Here is a 23,742-nt window from a genome sequence, read left to right as displayed (position 1 = left end):
AGGGTGTTGTTTTCATATTTGGGTGCCTTGTATTCCAAGCCACCGTATTTGAGTTTTCTCATGACAAAGCAGATCTTCGGACGAATTCCGCTTTCGTATTCTTCACATCAATATACCAATAGTGGTTCCTGTGTGGACAGCACATTCTAGAATTCTGAATGTGGTACACGCATTACGCGTTTATATATGTCCCGAACGTCAACAGTACGTGATATGAATACGTTGTTTGTTCTCTATGATACTGCCAACTGGGGTTAGCCAGTTTCTCAGCAGACATTATCCAGTTGGATAATAATAATGACTACAAGTCAGGCTTACTTTAAGGCTAAGTTACAATCGCCTACGCCAGTAATAGCTCATCCCACAGGTTCTGTGGGAATGTCAGACCCAGCGGGTCGTGGAGCGTCTACGACGCGGCTACATAGCCTTCATGTGCACCACGTTTGTGCACGTTTACACGTTATGAATGGTGGCGCCATCAGCATCTAGCTTTGGGCTGCCTACTGTTACAAGTATCAAACAGCTCTCCCGCCCACGAGGGAAGCTTTGGTACGTCCCAAGAGTACTCCAGTGACCCCTAGTGGATGATAAAGAAAATAGGATTTTGGTACTTACCAGGTAAATCCTTTTCTTTGAATCCATAGGGGGCACTGGACGCCCACCCAGAGCAGTTTTACCTGGGTTGTTTTAAGCTCAAGGGAGCTTAGTGAACACGTTTTACTTGGGTGGTATTAAGCTCAAAGGAGCTTATGGTAACACATTTTCTTTTTCATCCACTAGGGGTCACTGGAGTACTCTTGGGATATGGACGGGCTTCCGTAGGAAACAGCACTGAATATTTAAATTAGTAACACTCCACCCCTCCATATCCCTGGTCACTACCCAGTGTTTTTTCTGTGCTGAACGTGGTAGCAGCTTAATACCTGAAGTCACGGTTTTGTTGAAGAAACTTTTATTTTTATTTTTATTTTTTCTACTATTTGTACACATCCCTTTCCCCCTTCCAAAAGGCAGGGTCAGGGATAGTGCAGCTGCTGATAGCAGCACGGGCGTGTCGGGCCTCTCTGAAAGAGCTCCTTCACAGCCCTCACATCCTCCTGCACTGGCTGGCCGGCGCTTACTGAAAAGCCCCGTCGGAGCCTCCGCACGTCTGCAGGAGTAAGGTATGTGAAACGGGGCGGTCAGCTCCCGCTGCCGCCCCGACGTGTGGGGACATAGTGTTTGATGAAAGGCGGCTCTCCCCGCTCAGGCGCCCGCACGTTCGGCCACAGACCTCCGTGCAGGCACCGCGGCTCTCCCCGCTCAGGCGCCCGCACGTTCGGCCACAGACCTCCGTGCAGGCACCGCAGATCTCCCCGCTCAGGCTCCGTGCAGGCACCGCTGATCGACAGGCCGCCGCCCGCCGCAGCGCTAACTTGATTAGCTGACGCTATTATACAGGAGCCCACCGCTGGGAAACACGAGGCACATAGCGCTCTACGATACCCGCTGGGGGCCCACACGCTGCGCTGCCGCTGTAATAAGCTAAAAGAGCAGGCAGCCTTTACATGGGGGACAATAATAATAAGCAGCAGAGGAATGTTACAGTATAATCAGTGAATGTAACAGCACTGTGATTATATGTATAAGTATAACATGGCAGCCATTTTTAACATGCTTCCTGTGTCTTCCTCTGTGATTCCAGAAGATTCCTGTCTTACATCTCTACACCACCGGAGGCACAGGGGTGTTAGTAGGAATTTGGGATCAAATTTCATAGTACTGGCCACGTGTACTGCACTTGGCCAGATTTATATACAGAGACACCTTACTGCTATTTTACTGAGTCGTGCAAGTGTCTGTTTTTTGTGTATTGTATTGTCTGTCGCCATAATGAGTAAGGCACCAGCAAAAACTAAAAAGCATATTTGCAAAGTATGTGGCAGTGTGTTACCGGATGGATCTGCCACATGTAAAGTATGTTTTGTGGATTCCGTTCAGAATACCATTTCTCCTCCTGTTTTACAACCAATTTCCTCACCGGACCCTCCGTGGGGTATGTTAGTAAATGTACTGGAGAGATTTCAGACAGAAATGACCGCGGCTCGTCTGGAACGAGAAACGTTAAGATCTGAGTCTAGGGTGAGACCGCCAGAACTACCGGAGGCGTCTCAACCTTGCGTACGGTCCAAATCCATTTTGGGCAAACGGGATAATTTTCATATGTCTTATGATTTTCCAGTGTCTGCTATGTTGCATTCTGACGATTCCATCCCAGACCTCACGGAACACGATGAGGGGGAGGAGGGCGAAGTGGAGTCAGATGGCGAGGATGTTAACAGTTCCGGCATTGATGATCTCATCAGAGCGGTACGGCAGTCGCTAAGGTTTCCTGAAGCTGAACAGCCTCTCACCAATGATCAGGTCGTATTTACTAAACGACGGAAGACGCCAGTAAGTTTTCCTGTGTCGGATTCTCTAAATCAGATGTTAGTAGAAACAAGACAGAATCCAGATAAACGGTTTTCTATACCTCGCAGATTTAAGTCTAGTTATCCTTTTCCAGACTCGGTAACGTGTACATGGGAGAATCCACCAATAGTTGATTCTTCAGTGTCAAAGCTTACCAAGAAATTAACCATACCAGTGCCAGCATCTACTACGCTTAAAGATCCTTCAGATCGCAAGATAGAAACTATGCTAAAAAGCATGTATGTAGCAGCAGGTGTGATGCTAAGACCTGGATTGGTTGGCATTTGGGTAACTAAGGCGCTCATAATATGGCTTACAGAACTCAAATCTGTTTTACAGGACGAAAACCAGATAATTCAGGTAAATCAAATGATTGAGGCTGTAGAGTATCTCTGTACAGCGTCCACTGACGTCTGTCAGCTCACTTCTCGTATTTCATCTTCGCTAGTTACGGCACGAAGAGCACTCTACCTGCGTACTTATCAGGCGGAGGCAGAGGTCAAACGAAGTATAGAGGCGTTGCCTTACGATGGCAAGAAGTTGTTTGGGCCAGAATTGGACGCATGGATTAAGGAGGCTACGGGAGGTAAGTCTGTGTTCTTACCATTGCCTCCACCTGCGCCAAGAAGAAGGTACGCTGGACCTTTGTTCAGATCCTTTAGACCTCAGCCCTTTCGAGGACGTGGCAGAGGATCAGCCACGCCTGCTAGACGTGGTCGAGGACGTGGTTTCCATCAAACCAACACAACTCGCCAAGACGCTAAGGTTACCGACAAGCCAGTGGCATGACGGGTTACCAGCCCATCTCGGTTCTCCAATTGTGGGAGCACGCCTTCAGACGTTCCAGGGGGCGTGGTTCCGCACATCCGCGGAGGGCTGGATTCGCAATTTAGTGTTAAAAGGTTACAAAATAGAGTTCGACTGTCTGCCGCCTCTGCGGTTTTTCAAGACAGGCTTGCCTCTGTCGGACGACAAGAGGACAGTTTTGCAAATTGCCATTCAGTCCTTACTGGATTCGGCAGTGTTGATTCCAGTCCCTGTACACCAACAGGGTCAGGGTTATTATTCAAGTCTATTTGTGGTCCCGAAGCCGGATGGCTCAGTCAGACCAATATTGAACTTAAAGGGCCTCAATCAGTACGTAACTTACTACAGATTCAAAATGGAGTCTCTACGTTCGGTGATTGCGGGGTTAGAGACCAAGGAATTTCTGATTGCGCTAGACCTCAAGGATGCGTACTTACACATTCCAATTTGGCAGCCTCATCAGAAATTCTTACGATTTGCAATACGCCAGAACCATTACCAGTTTCAGGCTCTGCCGTTTGGCCTGTCATCAGCGCCTCGGGTATTCACCAAAGTAATGTCGGTGATGATAGCTCACCTCAGATCCCTGGGAGTGACAATAGTTCCGTATTTAGACGATATGCTCATCAAAGCTCCGTCTCAACAGATACTTATCCAACATGCGCTGCTAACTTACAATGTACTGGTTCACCACTAGAGAAAAGAACCTAAGCGCTTAGGTAAAAAAACACTGCACTAAGATTGTCAGCAGCCTCCTGATAAAGGGAATTGCCAATCCCTTGCATAAACGACTAACCAACAAAATAACAGGTGGCGCTTGACAATCAAAAGAATTTAAAAAATACCTGCCTTTAGAAAAAGACGCCCTGCTGGCGTTGAAACGCGTTAGGATACAGGCTGTTCTTACAAGAACTTACACCTTCATCAGCTGCTGCACCCACGCAACACTTGTGCAGATAAGATCACTTTTACAGTGATATCATCGGGAGCATTTGCATCTGCACCCCCTCTCATATCCCCGTTGCCACGGCTGACCACGTCATCTGGGGAAGAGGTATTGACGGGTGTTGTTCCCCTGCAGTCCGGCGCAGACCGGCGACCTCCGGAAAACCAGCTTACACAGCCTCCCATCTGCAAGCACGGAGGTACCGGAGGCGATACAATCCACCTGCACGGCCATTTAGGCATACATCACGGTGCAGCATCGTTACACCCGCTGAGGCTCTGGTGCGCGTCACATATTTAACAGCAAGACGACAACACGGAGCAAAGTCAACATAGGCTCCTGCCCAGCGTAGTCGGGTGCACCCCGGAAAACCAACATCACAGCCTCCTGTCTGCAAGGACGGAGATACCGGAGGTTTACAGATCTACCTGCACGGCCCACTCAGGTATACTACACGGTGCAGCATCACCTTCAACGCTGTGGCTCTGGTGTGTGTCTCTGTTAGCTTAGCGAGACGACACCAGGGAGCAAGGAAATCACAGGCTCCTGCCCAGCGGAGGAAATTTACCTATCCACCTCTTAAAAAAGAAATTACTGCATTCTTTTGGGATCTGTAAACGCATTCAGCACCTTATGATACACCAAGACGTGAGTGACTTATGATATGACATTATATTCATTTACTTATTATTTACAGATACAAATTATACACCTCAATTGTGTTTTTTGCAATACAGTGTATCAAACATAGTGTTAATCCTTCAGGCACAGTCACATACATATTTTTTATAAACATGTGCATTGAAGTTCATAGATTATAATTAGTTCCCTGAGGAATTGAATAAGAAGTTTCTATACAGTGCACAGTTTTTTACTATTGTGAAGTTTTTTATATATTGTGAAACATTGATATATTATTTCATTCCTCCCGGGAGTGTGCTGTAACTTTAATCATTGTATATAAATAAATGTTTTTTTAAATTCTTTTGATTGTCAAGCGCCACCTGTTATTTTGTTGGTTACTGGTTCACCACGGTTGGATTGTAAATTTCAAGAAATCACATCTGATTCCGTCTCAACGCCTTCAGTTCCTAGGTATGATTCTCGATACGGTCAATCAAAGGATTTACCTACCACAACAAAAAGTACAAATGCTACGCCATCTAGTACAATTAGTACTCAAACCACGCACAGTGTCTGTACACTTGTGCATTCGCCTGTTAGGCACAATGGTGGCAGCTTTCGAGGCGCTTCAGTTCGGGAGATTTCACTCTCGTCCATTTCAGCTGAACGTGCTTGCCCAGTGGTCGGGCTCGCATCTGCAGATTCACCACAGAGTGAGGTTGTCACCAATAGCAAGAGTTTCTCTGCTATGGTGGCTCAAGGAACACAATTTAACCGCAGGAAGACGGTTCGGAGTTTGCAATTGGATAATTCTAACTACGGACGCCAGTCTCAGAGGTTGGGGAGCGGTCATTCAAAATTGTCAGCTCCAGGGTCTCTGGGCGGATCACGAGAAATTGCTGTCGATAAATGTTCTAGAACTCCGCGCAATTTTCAATGCGCTACGACAAGCAGTGCACATGATTCGCTCTCAGCCTGTCCAAGTGCAATCGGACAATGCGACGGCGGTCGCATACATCAACAAACAAGGAGGAACGAGAAGCCACATGGCAATGCGGGAAGTAGCTCGAATCCTCAATTGGGCGGAATGCCACCAGGTGATATTGTCGGCCGTGTTCATTCCGGGAGTGGACAACTGGGAAGCGGATTATCTCAGTCGTCGGGATTTTCACCCAGGCGAATGGTCATTAAATCCAGAAGTGTTTCACATGTTGGTTCAGCGATGGGGTTATCCTCAGGTGGACCTGATGGCATCTCGACACAATCATCAAACGCTCCAGTATGTGTCCAGAACAAGAGATCCAAAGGCAGTCGCGGTGGATGCTCTCACTGTCGCGTGGCCGTACAGTCTTGTGTATCTGTTTCCACCGTTTCCGCTGCTCCCTCTGGTGCTAAAACGGATCAAAAGAGAGTCGCTCACAGTCATACTAGTGGCGCCGCATTGGCCTCGGAGAGCTTGGTTCTCGGATCTTCGAGGATTACTCGCAGACGATCCGTGGCCGCTCCCGATACGTCCAGACCTGTTACAACAGGGTCCGTTTCTTTACCCCGATTTAGCGCGGCTGCGTTTGACGGGGTGGCTGTTGAGACCGCCCTCTTAAAAAGAGAGGGCATTCCAGATTCAGTTATACCAACCATGTTACGAGCTAGGAAGCCGGTTACGGCAGCTCATTATTACAGAATATGGCGTGCCTATATAGGTTGGTGTGAAGCTCGGAAATTTCCGACATCAGCTTTCACGTTATGCCGCCTTTTGTTGTTTCTACAAACAGGGTTAGATGGAGGATTGCGTTTATCTACACTAAAGGTGCAGGTATCTGCTTTGTCAATTTACTTTCAAAGACGATTGGCTCTATTGCCGTCTATACGCACTTTTCTACAAGGTGTACTCAGGGTACAGCCTCCATTCATTCCACCTACAGCGCCATGGGACTTGAATCTGGTTTTGGAGTTCTTACAGTCTTCATATTTTGAACCCTTACAACAAGTGGATATAAAGTTTCTCACTTGGAAAACAATTTTTCTCTTAGCCTTAGCTTCGGCAAGGCGTGTTTCGGATTTGGGTGCCTTGTCATGCAAGCCACCGTATTTGGTGTTTCATGATGACAGAGCGGAACTTCGGACGAATCCCGCCTTCTTACCAAAGGTAGTGTCATCTTTTCACATCAATCAACCAATAGTAGTTCCTGTGTTGACAGCACATTCCGGAACTCTGGATGTGGTTCGCGCATTACGCGTTTATGTATCCCGAACGTCTTCAGTTCGTAAGACGGATACGTTATTTGTTCTCTATGATGCTGCCAAGATGGGTTGGCCAGCATCTAAACAAACTTTATCCAGATGGATAAAACTGACCATACGCCAGGCGTACCTTCATGCTAGGTTACAACCGCCTACGTCAGTAACCGCTCATTCCACACGTTCTGTGGGAACTTCATGGGCAGCTGGTCGTGGGGCTTCTGCGACACAGCTTTGCCGGGCGGCTACATGGTCTTCAGTGCACACGTTTGTGCGCTTTTACAAGTTTGATACTTTTGCGGCATCAGCATCTAGCTTTGGCCGCCTAGTGTTACAAGTGCCAAACAGCTCTCCCGCCCACGGGGGAAGCTTTGGTACGTCCCAAGAGTACTCCAGTGACCCCTAGTGGATGAAAAAGAAAATAGGATTTTGGTACTTACCAGGTAAATCCTTTTCTTTGAATCCATAGGGGGCACTGGACGCCCACCCAGAGCAGTTTTACCTACTTGTGGTTAGTTCTGAGGATCTTATGGTAACACACTTTCACCGACTGGTTCAAGTTACAAGTGCTGGTTAGGGTGTCAACTGTTAGTTGTCACTAACGTTATGTGTTAACTTCAATATTGTCAGTTATGTTATATGTAATACTCCATTATTAACCTCTCTTAATTCCTGTTCGGCTCAGTAAAAAACACTGGGTAGTGACCAGGGATATGGAGGGGTGGAGTGTTACTAATTTAAATATTCAGTGCTGTTTCCTACGGAAGCTCGTCCATATCCCAAGAGTACTCCAGTGCCCCCTATGGATTCAAAGAAAAGGATTTACCTGGTAAGTACCAAAATCCTATTTTCACCGATTGGTTCAAATTATAAAGTTCTATCGGTTATGGGTCAACCGGTTAGTTGACAGTACAGTTATAGGTCAACTTTGTTGTTGTCCGTTATGTTATAGGTATTCTCCATTGTCAACCTCTCTATATATAGTTCCTGTTCGCTCAGTAAAAAACACTGACGTCGTACACTGAGGTACTCTGGGATATGGAGGGGGGAGAGTCCTAAATTTAAATATTCAGTGCCTTTGTTCGGCTACGCCCGTCCATATCCCAAGAGTACTCCAGTGCCCCCTATGGATTCAAAGAAAAGGATTTACCTGGTAAGTACCAAAATCCTATTTTCCGACATCAGCTTTCAAGTTATGCCGCCTGTTGTTGTTTCTACAAACAGGGTTAGATGGAGGATTGCGTTTATCTACACTAAAGGTGCAGGTATCTGCTTTGTCAATTTACTTTCAAAGACGATTGGCTCTATTGCCGTCTATACGCACTTTTCTCCAAGGTGTACTCAGGGTACAGCCTCCATTCATTCCACCTACAGCGCCATGGGACTTGAATCTGGTTTTGGAGTTCTTACAGTCTTCATATTTTGAACCCTTACAGCAAGTGGATATAAAGTTTCTCACTTGGAAAACAATTTTTCTCCTAGCCTTAGCTTCGGCAAGGCGTGTTTCGGATTTGGGTGCCTTGTCATGCAAGGCACCGTATTTGGTATTTCATGATGACAGAGCGGAACTTCGGACGAATCCCGCTTTCTTACCAAAGGTAGTGTCATCTTTTCACATCAATCAACCAATAGTAGTTCCTGTGTTGACTGCACATTCTGGAACGCTGGATGTGGTACGCGCTTTACGCGTTTATGTATCCCGAACGTCTTCAGTTCGTAAGACGGATACGTTGTTTGTTCTCTATGATGCTGCAAGATAGGTTGGCCAGCGTCTAAACAAACCTTATCCAGATGGATAAAACTGACCATACGTCAGGCTTACCTTCATGCTAGGTTACAACCGCCTACGTCAGTAACCGCTCATTCCACACGTTCTGTGGGAACTTCATGGGCAGCGGGTCGTGGGGCTTCTACGACGCAGCTTTGCCGTGCGGCTACATGGTCTTCAGTGCACACGTTTGTGCGCTTTTACAAGTTTGATACGTTTGCGGCATCAGCATCTAGCTTTGGCCGCCTAGTGTTACAAGTGCCAAACAGCTCTCCCGCCCACGGGGGAAGCTTTGGTACGTCCCAAGAGTACTCCAGTGACCCCTAGTGGATGATAAAGAAAATAGGATTTTGGTACTTACCAGGTAAATCCTTTTCTTTGAATCCATAGGGGGCACTGGACGCCCACCCAGAGCAGTTTTACCTAGTTGTGGTTAGTTCTGAGGATCTTATGGTAACACACTTTCACCGACTGGTTCAAATTACAAGTGCTGGTTAGGGTGTCAACTGTTTAGTTGTCAGTAACGTTATGTGTTAACTTCGTTATTGTCAGTTATGTTATATGTAATACTCCATTGTCAACATCTCTATAGTTCCTGTTCGGCTCAGTAAAAAACACTGAGAGGTACTCGGGGATATGGAGGGGTGGAGTGTTCTAAATTTAAATATTCAGTGCTGTTCCTACGGAAGCCCGTCCATATCCCTAAGAGTACTCCAGTGCCCCCTATGGATTCAAAGAAAAGGATTTACCTGGTAAGTACCAAAATCCTATTTTTTTAATGTTTAATATATATATATATATATATATATATATATATATATATATATATATATATTATATTATATTATATTATATTATATTATATTATATTATATTATATTATATTATATATTATATTTATTTATGTGTGTGTTTTTACGGGATGATCTTGACATCAGACTTGGTTTTGAGGTTGACTTATTCTGGAGGTTCAAGCCTTTCCATGTCACCCTATGTTCCTATAATTACACTATGGGTACTTTATTTTTGTTCTTTCATTATTGTACTTTCCACATTTTGAGCCTATTAAAATGATTAAGCTCAAATTGCTGTTGTGAAAATCTGTTCTTGACATCTCATCTGCATGGAGTCTTTGTATAGACCTCGATTCATTTATTTTGTGTGCTTTCCAACCTAAGGTTGGTGTCTTATTCTTATATTAACCTGGATAGTTATTCATTCTCTGATTAAAAAGGGGTTCTTCTGGTGATAAAGACCAGTTTGTCTTTTTAGATGTGGCGAGGACTTCTACATTTTATTTAGCAGCGTGTCCAATATATGACAGATGTATTTTCTTTATCTAATAATGCATTTAGCCAGCGTGTGACAGCTGCCAGTTGGCTAAAATGTGATATTCAGTAGGCTTACATCTATACTGATGGGCTGGCTGCAGAGAATCTCTGCTCCCATTATCAAATCAGCAAGTCTATCAATTTTGAATGTTGGTTTCTTGTTTATCTTGTCTTGTGGCTTCGTAAGTTGAAAAAGTAGTAACTCTAGGGAAAAGCTTTTAGATTTGTAGTAATAATCCTTAAGTGCCCAACTCCTAATCCCATGTGGAATGAGAAATGTATGAAGTCCAAAAACAACTACTTTACCCCTTTCTACAGCTGACGAGTATTGCGGCCCTTCCATTAGAGTACGCATTGCAGTGCTTGGTGAGCGCCTTTACTTGCATCCAAGGAGCTCAGTGGATGACGCCCCACTGACCTCAAACACAATATTATTGAGAATATAGAAATGTAAATCTTGTCACAATTTTAGACCAACTTATTTTGTGGTGGGAGTATTGCCTTCCATTAACCTATAATGTTTTCAGGTGACCGATTACGCCATTGCTCGACGTATTGTTGACCTACACTCTAGGATTGAAGAATCTATTGACCGAGTTTACACCCTTGATGAAGTCCGCAGGTACCTGCTCTTCGCTCGACAGTTCAAACCCAAGGTAATTCTCAGAATAGCTACTTATGTTGCAGTGATCCCACTGGTTTTTCATTTTGTTAAAGTTTTCCCTGTTTACCAACAGATCTCTAAAGAATCTGAGGATTTCATAGTAGAGCAATACAAGCGACTGCGTCAGAGGGATGGGTCTGGCGTTACCAAGTCAGCCTGGCGGATAACTGTTCGACAGTTGGAGAGTATGATCCGGTTGTCAGAGGCGATGGCCAGAATGCACTGCAGTGATGAGGTGAGAGGCACAGACTGCTAAGGAAAGTTACAAATAATGGGGAGATGTGTAATAGAGAAACGTGAGGGCCGTTTGTAGAATTGGGATTCTCAGTTGTTTTATCTTGGGTATCTTTACACATTCATTTAAAAAGTTACCCTTCTATTACATGAGTCACACATTCTAGGCTGTTTATATCTAGTACTTCACAATTTTAAAATACTACAATCCCCCCATCCTATTTTAATTTTTTTTTATTTTAGATGAGTACTGTTTAAATTAGTCAACGAATAATGGTAATCGGGGAAACATGCCATTATATCCTATTCTGTCTTATTACAGGTGCAGCCAAAACATGTGAAAGAGGCTTTCCGGTTGCTGAATAAATCTATTATTAGAGTGGAAACTCCTGATGTGAACCTGGATCAGGATGAAGAAGCCATAGAAGAGAATCAAGATGGCATCAATGGTGAGATTTTGAGGGTCTTGTTTTCTAGAAGTGTTGCTAAAACCACTGGCCAATACTAACGTCCTGTCTCCTAGGAGATGCTGGAATACCCAATGGCCATGTGAATGGAATAAATGGCAACACGCAGAGTGAGCCACAGGAGACTGCAGCTAAACCGTCCTTCCGCCTCGGATTCACAGAATACAAGCGGATTTCCAACTTGTTGGTACTGCAGTTGAGGAAGCTGGAAGGTTTGTATCTGGACAATTTCAACAAAACATGTACAGTCAGAACTTGCTCTGGGGATGAGCCAGTCTTAATGATGTGGTGTTCCTTACAGATGAGGATGAGTTGTCTCGGAGGAAAAGTGAGCTCATTAACTGGTATCTGAAGGAGATTGAATCTGAAATTGACTCTGAAGAGGAACTCATTAACCGGAAGCAAATAATTGAGAAGGTTATCCAAAGGCTTGTCCATTATGTGAGTAGCATTTCTGTTGATATACAACATTGGTGTTGACATTTGTCCAGTCTCCAAGTAGTGTGCCCCCAGTGTCTCAAAAGAGGAAACGGCTATCTGTTACTTGGCGCACAAAAATATTTTCCTTTTCTCTATGCAGACTCTGGTCTGTTAAAGAAATCTCCCAGGTTTCTCTGCTTTTCATGGGGTCACATTCTGTAGTTAAGGTAATGGAGGGGAACCCCAGATGGCCACTACACGTGGAGCTGTGGCTATTAACAGGAGTAGAACACCACTTGCTGGAAATTGAACAAATGATTCATTTAAATTAAGTAATCTCATTTTGTAGGTATCATTCCTATTGGCCATTTTATCAGTTCCAATTATAACAGATACGCGCTTTGAAAGTGAAAATATAGGACACTAAAATTAATGCACCCTCCTGATTAGTCTATTACTAAATGAATACATAATTATCAAATAACATTAATGTTAAACATTATGAAAGATCTGTTAATGCTATAAAAGCTTTTAGAGGAGAATATTTGCACATACAGTACACAGGTCAAGGATTTCATAGTTTGCTAATACTACTAAACATTCTGATTGATGAATCGGACTCTGCTGCTCTAGTGGGTGGTGTACTGTTTTTGTAGGTTCAGAGACATGTAAAAATGGGTTACATTTTTTTTTTTTTTTTTTTTTTACTTTTCATGTTTTTAGGATCAAATCTTGATTGAATTGTCACAGACTGGATTGAAAGGGTCAACTGGTGAAGAGGAAACCACAAAGGAAGAGGATCCTTATTTGGTTGTGAATCCCAACTATATACTGGAGGACTAGACCGTGCATTATACTTTGAAAGACTTGTATTTTTTTTTCCCCAAGCTCAAGTGTTGAACTAGCCCTGGATCTTCAGAACTGCTGCAATTATGTGACCAATGACTTTTTCAACAGTTTTATAAATTTTTATTGAGCAGGTTTTAGCCAGACTTGTTTTTATCTGACTATTTCAGAGGATGGCTTTGCTAAATGAGGACTTGCCATTTTGAAACCACCTTTGAAATGAATGTGCTCACAGACCATTGCTGTGGACTGTTGGAATAAGTGACACAAGGACGGTAACAGTTTTTTTTTAAAGGGGTAATAACTATGCCCTTTGGTTAAAAGTATAGGTCACCCATTGTTAGGTAAAGCTGGGCCTAGTGAATGTGTTCAATAAAATTACTGCCCCACTAGTTCTTAGACAACTGGTACACTTTAACGGGCATGCCTTTTTTGTTTGCAAACAAGCTTATCCTGTTTTACCCACAATTTTAAAACCCTTTATATACCTTAATGTGTAATTACCATATACATCTCGCTGTTATACAGGCTGACCTGACTTATTATGTTGTAGATTGGTTGAAAATATGTTCCATTGTCTGAAAAATAGTGAATAAAATGCAATATATGAACAAAGACTTGTACAACAGTCTTTGGGGCACCTTAACAGTACATGTTTTCTAGGTATCCCCAGAAATTAGTACCACTTGTACATCCTATTCTTTTAGGAATATCTAGGTGATCTGAACAGCATTCCGGTATGGTTTCATGAGGGACAGTTTTGGGAAACCATGCCCTAAACACACCTTCACTAACAAGTTTGTATCTAAAATGATCACCTCTGTGACTGGTGCTCTGTCACAGAAGAGTGCCCAAAAGGCTGTCATTAGAGTGGTTTATTACATTGTTCAGACAGTAGTTACAGCTTTGGATAACAGGTTGTCGCATACATCTAGGGCCATATTCAATAGCTGTTGAAAGCTGCCGTCTTGTCGGAAAGATGGCACCTTCCGACAGATTTCTGTCGGAAGGGGTTCCGACTTATTCAAAGAGGGCAGTTTTTTTCCGGCAATTCGGAATTCCGCCCTGCTCAATCAGACTTTTTTTTTTTTTTTTTAAAGTCTGATTGAGATTGTTGGAAAGGGGGCCAAAACCTGTTGGATTTGGCCCAGTTTCCGACAGAAGCACGCAGATTGGCGCCTATGTCCAGCAGGACAGGACACCAGGAACGGCTAAATCAGACAGTCTGATTTGGCTGTTCATTGAATAGCCCTTGTCTGATCCATTCCGACAAATGCATGTGGGAACGGATCCGACATTTGTTGACTATACTCCCTAGCCTCAATACTCAAAGTAACATGAGATACCTGGCATGAGTGAGCTGCCAGGTCTGTATAATTATGCTAATGTTTGACTTTTTTCTCTAACGTCCTAGTGGATGCTGGGGACTCCGTAAGGACCATGGCGATAGACGGGCTCCGCAGGAGACATGGGCACTTTAAGAAAGAATTTAGGTTCTGGTGTGCACTGGCTCCTCCCTCTATGCCCCTCCTCCAGACCTCAGTTTGATACTGTGCCCAGACGAGCTGGGTGCTTTTCAGTGAGATCTCCTGAGTTTGCTGAGAGAAAGTATTTTGTTAGGTTTTTTATTTTCAGGGAGCTCTGCTGGCAACAGACTCCCTGCATCGTGGGACTGAGGGGAGAGAAGCAGCCCTACTCTCTGAAGCTAGGTCCTGCTTCTTAGGCTACTGGACACCATTAGCTCCAGAGGGATCGTACGCAGGATCTCACCCTCGCCGTCCGATACCAGAGCCGCGCCGCCGCCCCCCTCGCAGAGCCGGAAGACAGAAGCCGGGTGAGTATGAGAAGCAAAGGAGACTTCACAGGCGGCAGAAGACTCCGTTCTTCACTGAGGTAACGCACAGCACTGCAGTTGTGCGCCATTGCTCCCACACACCTCACATACTCCGGTCACTGTAAGGGCGCAGGGGGGGGGCGCCCTGGGCAGCATTTGGGACCTTTCAAAAGTTTAACACATACAGCTGGGCACTGTATATGTGTATGAGCCCCCGCCAAAAATTGCTTATTTAAGCGGGACAGAAGCCTGCTGCCGAGGGGGCGGAGCTTCTTCCTCAGCACTCACCAGCACTATTTTTTATACACAGCTCCGCTGAGAGGAAGCTCCCCAGGCTCTCCCCTGCAGATACACGGTAGAAGAGGGTAAAAAGAGAGGGGGGGGCACATAATTAGGCGCAAAAATCAATATAAAACAGCAGCTACTGGGTTAACATTAAGTTACTGTGTTATTCCTGGGTTGATAGCGCTGGGGTGTGTGCTGGCATACTCTCTCTGTCTCTCCTAAGGGCCTTGTGGGGGAACTGTCCTCAAAAAGGGCATTCCCTGTGTGTGTGGTGTCGGTACGCTTGTGTCGACATGTCTGATGAGGAAGGCTATGTGGAAGCAGAGTCGGGAGCAAGTGAATGTGGTGTCGGCGCCGACACCTGATTGGATGGATATGTGGAAGGTTTTAAATGATAATGTTAATTCCTTGCATAAAAGGTTAGAAAAAGCTGAAGCCTCAGGACAGTCAGGGTCCCAACCCGTGCCTGGTCCTATGTCGCAGAGGCAGTCAGGGTCTCAGAAGCGCCCACAATCCCAAATTGTTGACACAGATACCGACATGGATTCTGACTCCAGTGTCGATTACGATGATGCAAAGTTACAGCCAAAATTGGCTAAATCCATCCGTTATATGATTATAGCAATTAAGGATGTGTTGCACATCACAGAGGAAATCCCAGTCCCTGACAAGAGGGTACATATGTATGGGGAAAAGAAACCGGAGGTAACCTTTCCCCCCTCACATGAGCTAAATGAGTTATGTGAAAAGGCTTGGGAATCTCCAGATAAAAAACTGCAGATTTCCAAAAGGATTCTTATGGCGTATCCTTTCCCGCCAACGGACAGGTTACGCTGGGAATCCTCCCCTAAGGTGGACAAAGCTGTAACACGCTTATCCAAGAAGGTAGCCCTGCCGTCACAGGATACGGCTACCCTCAAAGATGCTGCGGATCGCAAACAGGTTACCCTGAAGTCCATTTATACACATTCAGGTACCTTACTGAGGCCGGCGATCGCGTCGGCCTGGGTGTGTAGTGCTGTAGCAGCATGGACGGATACAGTGTCTGAGGAAATTGATACCTTAGACAAGGATACTATTTCTTTTTCATCCACTAGGGGTCACTGGAGTACTCTTGGGATATGGACGGCTTCCGCAGGAAACAGGGCACTGAATATTTAAATTTAGAACTCTCCACCCCTCCATATCCCCGAGTACCTCAGTGTTTTTTCTGTGCTCACAGCACTAACGAGGCTTGTGTGGAGCTCCCACACTTACTTGAATATTTTATTAATTTTTATTTTTACATTTTACTTTTGCAATTAGCACATCCCTTCCCAGTTTCTGTAAAAACATGGGTCCGGGATAGTGCCGCTGCACGGAGCAGCGCATGGCGTGTCGGTCCTCACAAAGAGCACCCTCACAGCCACACGCAGCCCACTGCCTGCTGCAAGAGCTGGACGGAGCTTACACAAAGAAGCCCCGTCGCAGCCATGTACTGAACAGCTGGACGGAGCTTACAGGAAGAAGCCCCGTCGCAGCCATGAACTGACGAGCTGGACGGAGCTTACAGATAGAAGCCCCGTCGCAGCCCTCCCTACAACAAGGTATGCTGGGTGGGGAAGGGGGTGGTCAGCGCAGCCTGCCGCCCCGCTGTGTGGGGACCGCGTTATAAGCCGCCCGCACCCGCCGCTCATACAGCCCGCTCGACCCAGCCACTTCAGCCGCTCCGTCCGGCCGCCCCAGCCGCTCCGTCATGCAAGTACCAGCGCTGAGAGGGGGAGAACCGCCGCAGCTCGGCTGGCGACGCCGGAAGCCGCTACGCGCTGCTCCGGACAGCCGAACTCCGCTGCTCTGCAATAAGTGTCCCTCGCCTCCCTGCAACGCTCCCCGCTGAGACACAGCGCTACAGGGGGAAGGGGGGGGGGGACATGTCTGATTACAGCGCTGCTGCAAGGGGGAAAATCTTAAGGGGAAGAATAGCCTGTATGACAGGCTGCCATATCTATAGGTTGTATTAATAGACTATGAGCCTATATTAAACTGCAGTCAGGAGGCATGTATTGTAACCTGCCTGTGATTATCAGTGTAAGCATGGCATGGGGGCCATTTTAACCATGCTTCCTGTTTCTTCCTGTTTGTAATTCCAGAACGTTCCTGTCCTACATCTCTAGTCCACCAGAGGCGCAGGGGTGTTGTCTGTCTGCATAATGAGTAAGGCACCAGCAAAGACTAAAAATAAGTTTTACTGCATAGTCTGTACATAAATCTACCACACGTTCAGTATGTTTTGTAGGTTTCCACTCCGGAAGCCGGTTCATTCCCAGATCCTATGTTAAGCAAAAGTAATGGTTGGGTTGGCAATTCAATTTGGCCGCCGCTCGACAGGAGCGGCAAGATCGGAGTCTCGGGTTACACTGCCAGCTCTAACGAAGGAGTCTCAGCCTTTGCAAAGGTCCAACTTCACTTTGGGTAACAGGGTGTTAATTTAATTGGTCTTATAATTTAACCATTTCTGCTATGTTGCAGTCTGACAATTCTATGCCAAACCTCACGGCGCTAAATAAGGGTGAGGAGGGTATATTAGACCAGCAGTCAGTGCGTTTCTCTGACGTCCTAGTGGATGCTGGGAACTCCGTAAGGACCATGGGGAATAGACTGCTCCGCAGGAGACTGGGCACATCTAAAGAAAGATTTAGGACTATCTGGTGTGCACTGGCTCCTCCCCCTATGACCCTCCTCCAAGCCTCAGTTAGATTTCTGTGCCCGGCCGAGCTGGATGCACACTAGGGGCTCTCCTGAGCTCCTAGAAAGAAAGTATAGTTTAGGTTTTTTATTTTACAGTGAGACCTGCTGGCAACAGGCTCACTGCACCGAGGGACTAAGGGGAGAAGAAGCGAACCTACCTAAGTGGTGGTAGCTTGGGCTTCTTAGGCTACTGGACACCATTAGCTCCAGAGGGATCGAACACAGGACCCGACCTCGTCGTCCGTTCCCGGAGCCGCGCCGCCGTCCCCCTTACAGAGCCAGAAGCAAGAAGGTCCGGAAAATCGGCGGCTGAAGACTTCTGTCTTCTCCAAGGTAGCGCACAGCACTGCAGCTGTGCGCCATTGCTCCTCATGCACACCACACACTGCGGTCACTGATGGGTGCAGGGCGCTGGGGGGGGGGCGCCCTGAGCAGCAATAAATAGCACCTTGGCTGGCAAACTGACACCATATATAGCCCCAGGGGCTATATAGGTGTATATTAACCCCTGCCAGAATTATTAAAATAGCGGGAGAAAGCCCGCCGAAAAAGGGGCGGAGCCATCTCCCTCGGCACACTGGCGCCATTTTCCCTCACAGCTCAGCTGGAAGGATCGCTACCTGGCTCTCCCCTGCAGTCCTGCACTACAGAAAGGGTTAAAAGTTAAAAAGAGAGGGGGGCACAAAAATTAGACGCAGTATATTATAATAATGCAGCTATAAGGGAAAACACTCTCTATAGGTGATATCCCTGTGATATATAGCACTCTGGTGTGTGCTGGCATACTCTCCCTGTCTCCCCAAAGGGCTTTGTGGGGTCCTGTCCTCTGTCAGAGCATTCCCTGTGTGTGTGCTGTGTGTCGGTACTGCTGTGTCGACATGTATGATGAGGAAAATGATGTGGAGGCGGAGCAAATGCCTGTGAATGTAATGTCACCCCCTGCGGGGTCGACACCTGTGTGGATGAACTTATGGAAGGTGTCAGCTCCTTACACAAGGTTTGACGACATAGGACAGCCAGCTACTCAGCTTGTGCCTGTTCCAGCGTCTCAAATGTCATCAGGGGCTTTAAAACGCCCGCTACAGATGTCGACACGGATACCGACTCCAGTGTCGACGACGATGAGACTAGTGTACCCTCCAATAGGTCCACCCGTTACATGATTGAGGCAATGAAAAATGTATTACACATTTCTGATAATACCCCAGGTACCACAAAAAAGGGTATTATGTTTGGTGAGAAAAAACTACCTGTAGTTTTTCCTGCATCTGAGAAATTAATATGAGGTGTGTGAGGAAGCGTGGTCTTCCCCCGATAAGAAATTGATAATTTCTAAGCAGCGTACCCTTTTCCGCCAGAGGATAGGTCACGTTGGGAAATACTCCCTAGGGTAGATTAAGCGCTGACACGCTTATTAAAAAAGGTGGCACTACCGTCTCCGGATACGGCCGCCCTAAAGGAACCTGCTGATAGAAAGCAGGAAACTACCCTTAAAGCTATATACACACACACGGGCATTATATTGAGACCAGCTATTGCCTCGGCATGGAGGTGCAGTGCGGCTGCTGCGTGGTCAGATTCCCTGTCGGAACTATGGATAGGGACAATATTTTGCTGACAATAGAGCATATAAAAGACGCTGTCTTATACATGCGTGATGCACAGAGGGATATTTGCCGGCTGGCATCACAAATAAGCGCTATGTAAAAGCGATGCCGATTCAAAACGGCACATGGAAGTTTTGCCCTATAAGGGGGTGGAACTGTTTGGGGATGGTCTTTCAGACCTCGTTTCCACAGCTACTGCTGGGAAATCAAACTGGTTGCCACAAGCTACCCCACAGCAAAAGAAAGCACTGTATTATCGGGTACAGTCCTTTCGGCCCCAGAAAAGCAAGAGGGCTGGAGGCTCATCTTTTCTGCCAAGAGGAAAAGGTAGAGGGAAAAAGCTGCAGCACACAGCTAGTTCCCAAGAGCAGAAGTCCTCCCCTGCGTCCGGTAAGTCCACAGCATGACTCTGGGACTGCTCAGGCGGACCCGGGTACGGTGGGGGCCCGTCTCAAAAATTTCAGCGCACAGTGGGCTCTCTCACAGGTGGATCCTGGGGTTCTTCAAACAGTATCTCGGGTACAGGCTGGAATTCGAGACGTTCGCCGTTTCCTAAAATCTGCCTTACCGGCAACTCACTCTGCCAGGGAGGCAGTGTGGTGGTTATCTAAAAACTGTATTCACTGCAAGTGATTGTCAAGGTACCCCCTCCTTCAACAAGGAAAGGGTTACTATTCCACAATGTTTGTGGTACCGAAACCGGAAGGTTCGGTGAGACCCATATTAAATTTTAAATCCTTGAACACATATATCAAAAGATTCAAGTTCAAGATGGAATCGCTCAGGGCGGTTATTGCGAACCTGGACGAGGGGGATTACAGGGTCTCTCTGGACATCAAGGATGCTTACCTGCATGTCCCCATTTACCCTCACCAGGAGTACCTCAGGTTTGTGGTACAGGACTGTCGCTATCAGTTCCAGACGCTGCCGTTTGGGTTATCCACGGCACCGAGGGTCTTTACCAAGGTAATGGCCGACATGATGATAGTCCTTCGCAAGAAGGGAGTTTTTAATTATCCCGTACTTGGACGATCTGATAAAGGCGAGGTCCAAGGAACAGTTGGTAGTGGGGGTAGCACTTTCTCGGGAAGTGCTGCAACAGCACGGCTGGATTCTCAATATTCCAAAGTCACGGCTGGTCCCGACGACACGTCTTCTGTTCCTGGGAATGATTCTGGACACAGACCAGAAAAAAGTGTTTCTTCCAGTGGAAAAAGCCGAGGAGTTGTCATCTCTAATCAGAGACCTCCTAAAACCGGGACAGGTGTCTGTACATCAATGCACACGAGTCCTGGGAAAAATGGTAGCTTCGTACGAAGCAATTCCATTCGGAAGGTTCCACGCAAGGACTTTCCAGTGGGACCTGTTGGACAAATGGTCCGGGTCCCATCTCCAGATGCAACAGCGGATAACCCTGTCGGCAGGGACCAGGGTGTCGCTGCTGTGGTGGCTGCAGAGGGCTCATCTACTAGAGGGCCGCAGATTCGGAATACAGGACTGGGTCCTGGTGACCACGGATGCCAGCCTTCGGGGCTGGGGTGCAGTCACACAGGGAAGAAATTTCCAAGGACTGTGGTCAAATCAGGAGATTTTGCTTCACATAAATATTCTGGAGCTAAGGGCCATTTACAATGCCCTAAGCCAAGCAAGGCCCCTGCTTCAGAATCAGCCGGTACTGATCCAATCAGACAACATCACGGCGGTCGCCCATGTTAACAGACAGGGCGGCACAAGAAGCAGGAGGGCAATGGCAGAAGCCACAAGGATTCTCCGATGGGCGGAAAATCATGTGTTGGCACTGACAGCAGTGTTCATTCCGGGAGTGGACAACTGGGAAGCAGACTTCCTCAGCAGGCACGACCTCCACCCGGGAGAATGGGGACTTCATCCAGAAGTCTTCCAAATGCTGGTAAACCGTTGGGAAAGACCACAGGTGGACATGATGGCGTCCTGCCTCAACAAAAAGCTAAAAAGATATTGCGCCAGGTCAAGGGACCCTCAGGCGATCGCTGTGGACGCTCTAGTAACACCGTGGGTGTACCAGTCGGTTTATGTGTTTCCTCCTCTGCCTCTCATTCCCAAGGTACTGAGAATATTACGAAGGCGAGGAGTGAAAACTATACTCGTGGTTCCGGATTGGCTAAGAAGAGCTTGGTACCCGGAACTTCAAGAGATGCTTTCAGATGACCCTTGGCCTCTGCCGCTCAGACAAGACCTGCTGCAGCAGGGGCCCTGTCTGTTCCAAGACTTACCGCGGCTACGTTTGACGGCATGGTGGTTGAACACTGGATCCTGAAGGAAAAGGGCATTCCGGAGGAAGTCATCCCTACCCTGATCAAAGCCAGGAAGGATGTCACCGCAAAACATTATCACCGCATTTGGCGGTAATATGTTGCTTGGTGTGAGGCCAGGAAGGCCCCAACGGAGGAATTTCAACTGGGTCGATTCCTGCATTTCCTGCAAGCAGGGGTGACGTTGGGCCTCAAATTGGGGTCCATTAAGGTCCAGATTTCGGCCCTGCCGATTTTCTTCCAGAAAGAACTGGCTTCACTGCCTGAAGTTCAGACTTTTGTCAAAGGAGTTCTGCATATTCAGCCTCCTTTCTTTTTCATCCACTAGGGGTCACTGGAGTACTCTTGGGATATGGACGGCGTAGCAGAAACAAAGGCACTGAATATTTAAATTTAGAACTCTCCACCCCTCCATATCCCAGAGTACCTCAGTGTACGACCTCAGTGTTTTTTCTGTGCTCAAAGCACTAACATCGGCTTGTGGGAGTTCCCACACTTTGTGGAAGATTTTATTAATTTTTCATTTTTACTTTTTATTTTTTACTTTTTTCAAAAGCACATCCCTTCCCAGTTTCAGGAAAAACATGGGTCCGGGATAGTGCCGCTGCACGGGCAGCGCATGGCGTGTCGGTCCTCACAAAGAGCACCCTCACAGCCACAGGCAGCCCACTGCTCCTGCAACAGCTGGACGGAGCTTATACATAGAAGCCCCGTCGCAGCCATGACTGGATGACTAAGATCACTGGAGAGCTGGACGGAGCTTACACATAAGAAGCCCCGTCGCAGCCATGACTAAGATCACTGGAGAGCTGGACGGAGCTTACACATAAGAAGCCCCGTCGCAGCCATGATCAGGGATACAAGCAAGGTAGGCTGGGGAACGGGGCGGTCAGCGCAGGCTGCCGCCCCGCTATGTTGGTTTTAATATGCCGCTTCCGCCGCTCATCCGCCCGCCACAGCCCCAGCCGCTACGTCTGCAAGCTCCATACAGCGCTACGTCCGCCCGTCCCAGCCGCTCCATCCGGCCGCCCAGCGCCATACGGCCGCAGACGCTCCCTCAGTTCTCAGCACTAAGACGGTGATAACCGGGCCGCCGCTCCGTCCGGCCGCCCAGCACCATCCACCCGCAGATCAGTGCCAGCGCTAAGAGGCTGCAAGAAGGCCTCCCTGCAAGTCTTCCCGGGCTTCCCGCAGAGACACAGCGTTACAGGGGGGAAGAGGGGCGGTGGAATCTGGCGGATCACAGCGGCAAGGGTATGTAAAATACCTATATGAACAGCAGCACAGTGTATATGCAGCTATATATATGTGACAGGTATTTATAATGTATTGCAACCTGTCCTGTGAGTTTCACTGTATAATAGGCTATTGAGCCTATATTACTGTCTGTGATTATCACTGTATAATAGGCTATTGAGCCTATATTAATGTTTGTAATTATCACTGTATAATAGGTTATTCAGCCTATATATTAATGTCTGTTATTATCACTGTATAATAGGCTAGTGAGCCTATATTGCTGTATAATAGGCTATTGAGCCTATATTAATGTCTGTAATTATATTCATAGAGCGTGTGTTGTACCCTGCCTGTGATTATCACTGTATAATAGGCTATATTAACACGGAAACAATTGTAACTTGTTCTGTGATTATCAGGGTCAGCATGGCAAAGGGGCCATTTTAACCATGCTTCCTGTTTTCCAGTTTGTAATTCTGGAACATTCCTGCCCTACATCTCTAAGCCACCAGAGGCGCAGGGGTGTTAGTGGGAATTTGGTTCGGGTTTCACATAGGCTGCCCATGTGAACTGCTTTTCACATAAAGAATACTCTGGTTTGTCTTCAGATCGAATAAATCTTTCGCCTTTTACTAAAGATTTCCGTGGAGAGGAACAACCATGAGTTTCATATAATTTTTTTGATGCCTGCCTACGGCTGGGCTTAATATGCTTTTCAGCAATAAAAATATATATATGACACATAATAACTTCAATAAGTCGTGCAAGTGTCTGTCCGTTGCCTATTGTGGTGTCTGTCTGCATAGCGAGTAAGGCTCTAGCGCAGACTAAAAATTTTAAAGATCCTATGTTAAGCATTGGCAATTCAAATTAAAGGAGCGGTAACATCGGAGTCTCGGAAGTTACTCCGCCAGCTCTAACGAAGGACAGTCTTTCCAAAGGGCCAATTTCCCTTTGGGTACC

The 23,742-nt window shown here is 46.7% G+C and overlaps 1 protein-coding gene and 1 non-coding gene across 2 annotated transcripts in view; both read left to right on the top strand.

The window, feature by feature from the left end:
- Positions 1–13,411, top strand: part of MCM6 (minichromosome maintenance complex component 6) — a 136,460-nt gene extending 123,049 nt beyond the window's left edge. The window contains exons 12-17 of the mRNA XM_063933715.1: positions 10,693–10,821; positions 10,903–11,064; positions 11,386–11,512; positions 11,587–11,742; positions 11,832–11,971; positions 12,674–13,411. Of these exons, the coding sequence (XP_063789785.1) occupies positions 10,693–10,821; positions 10,903–11,064; positions 11,386–11,512; positions 11,587–11,742; positions 11,832–11,971; positions 12,674–12,793 (834 nt within the window). The 3' untranslated portion in view covers positions 12,794–13,411. The remainder of the gene's footprint in view (positions 1–10,692; positions 10,822–10,902; positions 11,065–11,385; positions 11,513–11,586; positions 11,743–11,831; positions 11,972–12,673) is intronic.
- Positions 13,412–23,367: 9,956 nt separating this feature from the next.
- On the top strand, positions 23,368–23,483 carry LOC134946836 (U5 spliceosomal RNA). Its single transcript, XR_010182420.1, has one exon. It is a non-coding gene; the product is annotated as a U5 spliceosomal RNA (small nuclear RNA).
- The last annotated feature ends 259 nt before the right edge of the window (positions 23,484–23,742 follow it).

The sequence above is a fragment of the Pseudophryne corroboree genome, chromosome 7, assembly GCF_028390025.1.
Source record: "Pseudophryne corroboree isolate aPseCor3 chromosome 7, aPseCor3.hap2, whole genome shotgun sequence".
Classification (NCBI taxonomy): domain Eukaryota; kingdom Metazoa; phylum Chordata; class Amphibia; order Anura; family Myobatrachidae; genus Pseudophryne; species Pseudophryne corroboree.
Note: the sequence above shows the minus strand (reverse complement) of the source record. Positions and strands in the feature narration are given on the sequence as shown.